This window comes from Lolium perenne, chromosome 3 (genome assembly GCF_019359855.2).
Source record: "Lolium perenne isolate Kyuss_39 chromosome 3, Kyuss_2.0, whole genome shotgun sequence".
Classification (NCBI taxonomy): domain Eukaryota; kingdom Viridiplantae; phylum Streptophyta; class Magnoliopsida; order Poales; family Poaceae; genus Lolium; species Lolium perenne.
Window position 1 is genome coordinate 303,038,714 of NC_067246.2, and position 10,075 is coordinate 303,048,788.

Sequence of the window (10,075 nt, forward strand, 5' to 3'; positions counted from 1 at the left end):
AACCCGAGTGAGAGAGAATAATCGGCGACAAGAAATCCATGTCGGTGTTGAGGGAGCTCCAGATGCAACCAAGCGACATCCCGGGCGTCGCGCTGGTTCTCGTGTTGATCGCACTACTCCTAAGATGGGAGCTAGATGCAACAGACAAGCCAAGCGTCGTCTCCTCCAATAAGATCGTTCTGCCCTCCTGGTTGAGGGATTTGTCTCTCTTCTCGCTACTTTTCTCATGTAACCATGCCGGTGGAGGAGGTGAAGAAGTGCATGAGGGATTTGGTCCCTGTGTTGTTGCTCTGCAGAAGGGGTTGCATGGTGCTGTTGCGGGGAGTGAAATCTCGGCGGTTTCTTCACCATCGACTCTTATAGTCGAAAGTCGGCTATCCCTAGCTAGATCGCCAATGATATGTATTTTTCTTTCGCTACTTTCTTGCCAACACCAGGTCATCATCAACCTACAGGCCACGGTGCCATCTAGGGGGCCCTTTAGCTACAACGTGGTTTGCTCCCTCCATTCTGACCCAAGTGGCTAGATCCCTACGCTGAGTTGGACCATACTGTGTTTCTTTGTTTTATTCTTGGGTCCTCAGTGCAAAATGTAAGGACATGGACGTAATTTGTTTTTATTTCTTTTTGTCCCTATCGTAAGTTGTACCACCGACTAGAATAAGTGAGATGCATCTTGGTCCTTCGGGATCGGCCCCAGTTGAAAAAAAATATTGGGCCAAGCATTGTATTTCTGAACAGGGGTGGTTAAATCAAATGCACCCCACTCAATTGACATAATATACACAGTCCCAATGCAAATGTATTGGTTGTTTACTTGGATAATGCATGGCAACTTCTCGTCTATCTACTATAACAAACTCTAGTAAGTGAAATGTTACCCGGCTCTGGTGATGAGGGCTGAGGACCATGGCATGCGTTTGGCTCATGCTAGTGTCTGTAGTCGTCGCTCGGTGGATCAATGACATATTTATTATTTTTGTAACGTTAGGATATCGTTGGTGATTATTAATAGATCGAAGAATTTTTTGGTCAAAAAGAATAGGAAGAAAATATATGAAAAGCCATTAAATAGAGATGAAAGGTGTCATGAGATCAAACGTGTGCCAAAACGTGAATCAATTCTCTTCCACAGAAAAAATACTGATTGGGTTGGATCAAGCATACAAAAAAGTCATGTGCATGTACCCTAATCTATTTTAATATTTCAAAAAATCAAATATGTGAGGTAGGTCTGTTAGAAAGCAGATTCCCAGATAACCGGGCAATAAAACTCACACCGAAAACACAAGCTACTCCACATAAGTGTTAGGATGAGACGATAAGTTGGTAGGCCACCAAGGCATCCTAACATGCACTCCCTAAGCCGTTGGCTTCCTCAATCAAGATATCATTGGGTTTCCTCCTCATGGGTTTCTTTGAACATGTCCCCACGTGCCTGAACATAACAACCAAGGCATCCATAGTGATGCTACGGTTTGATACTAGTTTATTGTTTGCTATCATAATCCTAGTCCTAACCCGAGTGAGAGAGAATAATCGAGGCCTAGCATGGTTTTCTGAACGGGGCGTGGTTAAATCAAATGCAACCCACTAATTAAATTGGCACAATATATATACACAATCCCAATGCACATATCTCAGTTGTCCGCTAGCTCGATCAAATGCACGACAATTTTCCGTCTATCTACTAGAACCAGCTCTACTAATAGAAGTTTTACCTGCTGGTGATGAAGGGACGAGGACGGTGGCATGCATCCGGGTCATGCTAGTGTTTGTAGTCGTCACTAGTTATTTCAGTGACATATTTATAACTTTTATAACGTTTAAGGATGTTGTTGGTGATTATTGTCTGCAATCTTGGCTAGGTGGTTTAATGAGATATTTAAAAAAAATGAAATTTAGGGTTGTTCTTGGCAATTATTAATACATTGAAGAAATTTTCGCCAAAAAGAATAGGAAGAGAAATATGAAGAACCATTAAATAGAGATGAAAGGTGTCATGAGATCAAGCATGTGCTAAAACGCGAATCAATTCTCTTCCACACAAAGGACAAATTTGGTTGGAGCAAACAAATAATATTCCTTGTGCATGTACCCTAAACTATTTTAATATTTGAAAGAAAAAAATCAACTGAATATCAGCACTGGCACTCGTACACCTGGTGCCTTGATCCTCCACGGACTAATCTTTTTTTTTTTGGAAGATTCCACGGACTAATAATCAGCACGGCATAAACAAGGCGAAGAAGCAACCCCGAAGAGGCGGAAGCCACGACTTCCCCGGGAAAACGATTTCTCTCAGGGGCAAATTTGAAAACGTGCGATGGGCAATCGCCGCTTCGGTGGAGTTCCATTCCCCGCCAACGTCTATATAAACGTTGGAAGGCCCGCAGCGATCCGCCTCCTCCGACACCACACGCAGCCAGCGACGCCGCCCGAACATTTGTCTCTCTGTTCCCAGATATTTCCCCTGCGCTTTTCTTCGTCTCCGGCCCTCTTCCTCTACCTATCTATCCTTGGGGATTCACTCAATTATCCTTCACACAACATGCCTGAGGCACCACGCCCGGACGGCGGCGCCGCCGCCCCTTCCGATGTTGATGTCATCACCACCGGCAGCCGCCGCAAGATCCCCGCGCATTCATCTGTTCTTGTAAGACTCTTTCTCCGGTTACCTTTCGTTTCTTTTCGCATTACTCTGCTAATCTGCAAGCTATCCCGATTGGATTTGCTAGCTGGTCTTCAGAAATCGGAGAACCTTTCTGAAGTTAGAATTCTGTTGTTTTGTTAACCAGATGTCAGCGTCGCCGGTGCTGGAGAGCATCCTGCAGCGCCGCCTGCAGAGGGTGAAGGAGAGCGGCAAGCCCGGCAGAGCCGTCGTCCGGATCCGCGGCGTCACCGACGACGTCGCGGCGGCCTTCGTCCGCCTCCTCTACGCCGGCAGGTACCGTGCTGTCGCCTCCCTGGAATTGCTACTGTTATTTTACACACATGCGTTTCTTGCAATCTTGGGTTTGCCAAAGTCTGCTGTTGTTCGGCGGACAATCATTAGCAGCTGGATTTTTTGAGTATTGACACACGAGGTTAAAAACGACAGCTTATTAGTAGCAGTAATAGCACGCGAGGTACAATAAAAGCTCATAAAAACACGCGGTGAAAAAATAACAGGTCATTGCCAGTACTATTAACAGGGAGAGAGAAAATGGAAAGATTAGCACGCCTAGTAGTAATTAACCCACGTTCGTTGACAGTCTAGCTGAAAGATCTGGCAGAGGCCTAATTAAAGGTCTCTGCTATGTTTTCTTGCATTCGCAATTGGGGGAGCAGTTGCTCAAGGATCTGACAATCTGTAATTCTCCTGATCGACTCACCCGAAACAAATAAGAATCTTGGTTCAGATGGATTCCTTGCATGTTCTCAAGACCATGTTTTCAAACAGTACGGTGGTATTCATCAGGTAGGGGAACCACAAAGCCTGGCGATTCAGCCTCCACGAGTACTACAACTAGTAATAAGCTGCCAAAATGCAGAAGCGGATATTTTGTTCATCGCCTGTACTTAGATTCAGTGAACCTCCACATCAGCAGATATTTTTAGCTCCATTAACCTGACCGACGAGCGATGATTGTGCGTAGATTCAGTGAACCTCCACATGACTCGCGCCAGGGTGATCGATCGAGATGTATCACTCTCTCTCTCGTCGCCTTCAGCGGCGACCCCAACTCGGCCAACTTGCCAATTTTGTCTGGTCACGATAGGCGAGACGACACAGCCAAGTGACGTTGTAGAGATAAAACCTTAACCTGGCAGCCTGAAGCCGAGCCATACAAAGCCCCGCCGTCATTTTGCGTCCAAAACTTCGAGTTTTCTGAGGCTGGGCTAGGCAGCAGCCAGGCACGGACGGCGGAGAAGAAAGGAGAAAAGTAGACAAAAAAACGAGTTGATTTTATTTTTGTCGTCTCCCTTCCGTGGTCTGGTTGGTGCGGCGGTTAGCGCCTGCCTAGTTGGAACCTCCCCGTAGCTCGGAGGCGACCCCGGCCACAAGTTCTTGTTGCTGCCGTAGGCACAGCCAAGGCTGCCAGCCGGGCGCCATCACCGACCGTAGCTGCTATACTTGCCACCAAATTAAGAAAGCACGCAAATCTTTTCTGGTTGGTGCTGTGATCGCGAATGGACAAGACGGAAGAAGCAATGCCTAGTTTTATGCTGGGAACGTTCTGAATGGACAAATGGCCGCACCGTCCAATATTACAACAATTCACAACGCGTTGCCTCTTGCCTGTCTGTTGAGCGAACTGTTCTTCTTCGACTGTAGTTTTCTCCGTGATCGCGAGTGGACAAGCTAGCTGAGGACGATAATCTAATCTTATGATGAAACTTTTAACAAATGGCAGGCGTGATGGGGAGGTGGTCGACGAGGACGTCGAGAAGTATGCGGAGCAGCTGCTGGTGCTGGCGCATGCCTACGGCGTGCCGTGGCTGAAGCGGTGGTGCCAGGAGGCGATCGGGTCCCGGCTCACCCCGGGCACCGTCGTCGACGCGCTGCAGCTCGCCGACCTCTGCGACGCGCCGCAGCTGCACCTCCGCTGCATGAGGCTGCTCGCCAAGGAGTTCCGCGCCGTCGAGCGCACCGAGGCGTGGCGCTTCCTCCGCGACAACGACCCCTGGCAGGAGCTCGACATCCTCAGCCGACTGCACGACGCCGACATGGTAAGTTCTAGTGCTGAAATATTGCTACGACGAACGAGAATTCATGATTCTAGTACTAGTATTACCTGTGAAATTCCTGTAAAATCTTACAAATCAATGTGGGACATTCGTGTCGGCATTTGAGGTGTCTCTATGAGCGGTGGCGTGCGTGATGATGCGAAAGTGCAGCAAAAGATGATGCCTCGGTGCGCCGTGCACTGGGGGACATATGGCGGGCATGCCGGCCTCATCTTCCAGGCTTTGGGTCCGGCAGATGCTGGGCATGTCCGGGCCGGCATATCGCATTGAGAAATGATGACACCACTGTTAGCTCTCCCGGGCTTGGCCGGTGCGTGTGCGTGAGACCTCGTCATGCTGCACACGTCGTTTCGGCCAGTCCGTCCACGTCCAATCCACGCCGAGTGCGAGCGGAATGGTCGGTGAATGTTCACATCTCCGAAACGGTCACGCCAAACGATTTGATCTAGGTGGAAACCCAGAGGCCACGCCTACTGCTTAGTGCTTACGACGACCACATAGTCCCACCAAACTTTTGATTTGACAAAGGTTGGGGAAAACCAAACACGTTTCTTGCTTAACGACGTCAAGATCAAATCAATTTACCCCGATGATTTTTGTTGGGTGTTGGACTACTCTTTATAACTGTATGATGATTGATGAACTGACTGAAATTTGTTCCGGCTTTGCAGCGGCGGCGCAAGTGGAGGCGAAAGAGCGCTGAGCAGAAGGTGTACATGGAGCTAAGCGGCGCCATGGACAGCCTCCACCACATCTGCACGGACGGCTGCACGGAGGTCGGCCCCGTGGGGCAGGCGCCGGCCACCACGCCGTGCCCGTCCTACGCGACCTGCCGGGGCCTGCAGCTGCTCATCCGCCACTTCTCCCGGTGCCAGACCCGCAGCAGCTGCCCGCGGTGCCAGAAGATGTGGCAGCTCCTCCGGCTCCACGCCGCGCTCTGCCGCCTCCCCGAGGGCCACTGCAACACACCTCTCTGCACGTAAGCACCCAACACATCTACGTGCTGATCAGTGATCACTGATCACACTTGCAGGGATCGGTCAATGTGGAGCTCGTTTCTGACGTTGGTACTCTGAATTTCTGATCGTGCAGGCAGTTCAAGTGCAAGGAGGAGCAGAAGGAGGCGATGCCGACTCCGGTGGCGGCCAAGACCGGCGACGGCGGCGACGGCAGGTGGGGGCTTCTGGTGAAGAAGGTGAAGGCTGTCAGGGTCATGTCTTCTCTCGCCAAGAGAAGCCCCGCAGTGTCCACCGAATGTGTTCATGAGGATCAATCCGCTCTCAGACTTGAGACAATGTGTTGCTGATCAAATCACCAGCCAGAGTCAAGCTAGGTAGCTTAGATGTGTAGTGTACGCGTGTGCTGAGGCGGGGCTAATTTTGGCCCGTCTTTGAGATGTTTGGTCTGTCGAGTAATGTAAAATAGTTATATTGTCCCAAGTTATTCTTCTCTGGGTGAGAGGAGACGGGCGGAAATGTGTTGTACAAACCGCATGCACTGCAACATGAGCACAGTATGTGATTTATCAACATAGCAAGAAGCTCGTAGCAAGGGATATGGCAATGGGTCGGGGGTCTCGACAGACCCATATTCATTTGTTACCCGAGCACAAACATACTATGGACCCTACTTTTTGATTTTTTTAAACAAAGGCAAAAAAAAAAAACATTACACAACCACCGCATGCGGACTAAACACAAAGTCCAGAACTACTCGATCCCCTAGGCATAACAACCAACTCTCTTAACCCGTTGTGGTCGCAATCTCTCAACACAAAGATCACCACACACAAAAGAAACCCACTGAAAATACAAAAACTGCGATCCTGGACACGACAACCCAAAAAGATGAGATCCTCCATCAAGCTGCGAGCATCTTCTTTGTGGTGCCACTCTTATTGCTTTTGCTTTTGAGATACTCTCACACCTTTTTGGTTTTGTCACTGGATACTTCCCTCAAGGCGCACAATCTCTTTGCCATATCAAGAGACAGCCGTCTCCAAACAGCTGAGAAGGTCGCAAACTTCTTTTGCAAGGAGAGCCTCGGATTTAACGAAGGAAAGAGACTAACTGAGCCATGTAGATGGTACCGTGGAAGCCACCTCCGAGGACCAAAGCGAGTGCACCTCCAAATGCACCAACAATAGGAAGGAACCAACACCCCACACAACTCGTGCAACTCGGTCATCATTAACATCACCGAATCTATGACCTCGCTCTCAGAGGCAGCTGACACATGGGACTGCGACAGTGTTGGCATGATGTTCACCCTGGGGGCATCGAAGAGGGATGTAGAGGGAGTGGATGCGATGGAGATGGTGACCACTCCTCCTTCCTCACTTAGTTGTTCATCTTCTTCATCCCCGAACGAGTACCCCTCACGATTGACCAACAATACCCTTGTTGGCATCTTCTTATTGAGGAAGTTCTTGTTGTGTGAGGCAATGGATTGAGATTCTTCATTTCTACAGCTAGTGCTTATTCAATAGTTTGCCAAACAAGATTACAAAACCCTCAAGCCGCATGTGACTAGACCTTTTATGCTTGAGTCCCTTGCCCAAGGTATTTTTGAGGGTACACCTGGATGCTTTGAATGGATCATCCAACCAAGCTTGATAGTTTCAATGGTACATATAATTATAGCAGGATGTTTTGAATGGTACATCTAACAATAGCAGGCATCTAACCATAGTAGGATGTTTTGAATAGAATATGTAACCATGACCGGACATAGAAGTTGGTCCCATAATAGGTGTTATTCTCGATTACCCAAAACCAAATAGGAGGGTGCAGATGGCCTTTTACCAGGGCCACACACTACCATGCACTCACGAAGGACCTGGAGGCTAAGGACAAAATAAATTCAGCAGATGATTTTTGCTAGGTTTTGAAGCTATTCCTAAACATCTTTATTCAATCAAAGGTAGGACTAGTAGAATTTGGTACTCATGCTAGATCAACGGAATACTTACATCGGTGATTATAGATTGTCCAACTAACACAAATGTACTTGTACTGGAAAGTGCACAATATTAGCTACTTTATATGGTTCAGTCCTTCAAAGAATAATCATGTACCATTTACCCTTGATAACTTATAACTATTGATTGTTATGTTATCGATATATTTATGTATAGTAGTCTTCTTATGTACCATGCTAATTACTAGCAAGGGCTATCCTTTTACAGTAAAGTAAAGACACATGTTATACGTGTTTCAATATTTGTTCATTGAAGTTGTTGGTTATATTTTAATACACCCATATGCTGAATTTCTTTTGTCAATATATTTTGAAGGTAGGTCTGGTCCATCAGAGAAGGAGTAGAATAAGACCATGGAGATGTTGCCAAGAAGGTGATGGTAAAGGTTCTAGCAGCGGCGAGCATGGATCATCACACCAATGCAACATTTTCATGGATTTCATGTTAATGATATAGTTATGTTTTGAATGGTTGTAATGAACCAAGTCCTGAAAGTTGGTAGCTCTCTTATGCCTAAGCATTTGCGACTTCTGTTCTACCTGAGAGAATTTAATTGTCATTGTCTCTTTTGGTGAAATTAAGATAAATGACATGTATAAATTATTGTTGCCAGATTTTTTTCGTAAGAAATGCTACAAGATTTTGATGTGTGCATTCATCATTATCTTTGTTTGAACTATTTTCATGATATTTTGTCTTTTTGGACTTTCTAAAAAATTAGTTACTTCTTATTTTGTAGAATTGATACCTACTCTAGATTTTTGAAATAAAAATAGATTATATGTGAAAATTCGTGGATTCGGGACCTTCTTATTGTATTTCTCGGTTCTCCTTTTTTTCGCCTAGGCGTTCTCCCTTTCCCCTTGCTACCAAATGGCAATAGTTGAATGGCCACATTTTTCCCTTGTGGGAGGGGATCTCATGTGCACCTAAAAATTTCCTCTATGGGTTTGTTTCCCTTGGGTTTTTTTTTTATCCCGGCAACTAAACAAACCCTTAGGCGGGAGGGAAACTCCGACAACATCGTCCAAAGTATGTGATTAATCATTATAGCATGAAGGACTCTACTAGAGCGCCAATATAGTTGCGATCTAGTTAGGGCTCCAACCGTACTAGAGCATAAAAGTGCATGCACATGAGACATGAGCAATAATATCAACACTCTAAATACCATTTTGGAAATTTTTAATCGGTTTATCTCTTAAGTGTTGAAACAGATTTACGATCCGTTCTATTGTTGTTTCCTTTATTTAAAGGGGGGCTTGAAAACTAGACCCAATGTTTCAATTACTATTTTTATTTTAATGTCACCACCAAACAAAATATAAAGTTGGCACTGTATTGGCACTAAAGTTATCTCATGGTAACTTTTCACAAAATAGATTGGCAATGAATGTTCGGCAACAAAAGATTGAAATATTTTTTTGATATGGTTACTGACAAGGTATTAACTTGTCAATGCCTACGGGTTGTAGACTAGGGTTTAGTTGGAAGTAGAGGGCAAGTAGATCTCGAAGGTTTCAGCCGAAAAGTACTCGACGATTATGAAAACTAGGGTTTGAGAGACAATGATTCGATGCTTTCTTTGTCCCTCGACTCCCCCTTATATAGGAGGCGGAGCCGAGGGATTCGTATTGTACAAGTTACAGAGTCCGGGAAGGTTTCTAACTCCTCCCGCAAGATTACAAATAATGCTTCCTATTACAACTCTAGCTTTCCTTAACAATATCTTGGGCTTCCGAATCTTTTTATTCTCCGGGTAGTGGGCCTTCAGTAAACCCCGGGTACTATCTTCGGCATGCCCATTGGGGATGCCTATGTCAGTAGCCCCCGAGATTTTGCTTGAATCGTAGAGTCAGGGAAAATCTCCACTGTTTATTTTTACTCGACAACTTAACACTTTTCTATATTTCTTCACATAAATTTCTATATTGTACATGGATAATGGTAGTTGGGGCTAGTTCATCTGACGGATTGTGGTGACCCTGCATACCACTGCATGTTGTAGTATGCCAGTCGTTGATATAACATTCACGAAGTACCATTCCGCAAATATTACATCCCTCAGAGTAGTACAACAGAACATAGCAAGGTCCATAACTCATTCACATATTATTACAATTAATATACACATGTCGTCTCGGAGCTCCTCTTGGGTCCTAAGAGGATTACTCCTGGGTTCGAGGCGAACCCAACTTAACTTACAATATAAGTGTCTCATTAAGCTAAACATTTATTTCCTCGAGCAGCTATATATATTAAGAGTTTGTGCTGCTCGGCTTCAACTACTCATCAGATATCTCTAGGCTTGTTCTCCTCCAGAAGCCTCCCCGGATCCGTAGACTATGAGATAGTCTATGCCTT

At 46.0% G+C, this 10,075-nt stretch overlaps 1 protein-coding gene across 1 annotated transcript; it reads left to right on the plus strand.

Moving 5' to 3' along the window:
* Nucleotides 1–2,389: 2,389 nt before the first annotated feature.
* LOC127345270 (BTB/POZ and TAZ domain-containing protein 2) lies at nucleotides 2,390–6,189 on the plus strand. Its single transcript, XM_051371715.2, has 5 exons — nucleotides 2,390–2,656; nucleotides 2,799–2,947; nucleotides 4,398–4,713; nucleotides 5,403–5,710; nucleotides 5,824–6,189. The coding sequence occupies exons 1-5, from the start codon at nucleotides 2,552–2,554 to the stop codon at nucleotides 6,035–6,037; spliced, it is 1,092 nt and encodes a 363-aa protein (XP_051227675.1). The 5' UTR covers nucleotides 2,390–2,551; the 3' UTR covers nucleotides 6,038–6,189.
* The last annotated feature ends 3,886 nt before the right edge of the window (nucleotides 6,190–10,075 follow it).

What these genes read in the sequence shown, in the direction of transcription:
- LOC127345270 (XM_051371715.2), top strand. Translation starts at nt 2,552, where the DNA reads ATGCCTGAGGCACCACGCCCGGACGGCGGCGCCGCCGCCCCTTCCGAT. An exon ending in CGCCTCCTCTACGCCGGCAG is followed by an intron (nt 2,948 to 4,397) that starts GTACCGTGCTGT and finishes AACAAATGGCAG; the next exon opens with GCGTGATGGGGAGGTGGTCG. An exon ending in TGCAACACACCTCTCTGCAC is followed by an intron (nt 5,711 to 5,823) that starts GTAAGCACCCAA and finishes CTGATCGTGCAG; the next exon opens with GCAGTTCAAGTGCAAGGAGG.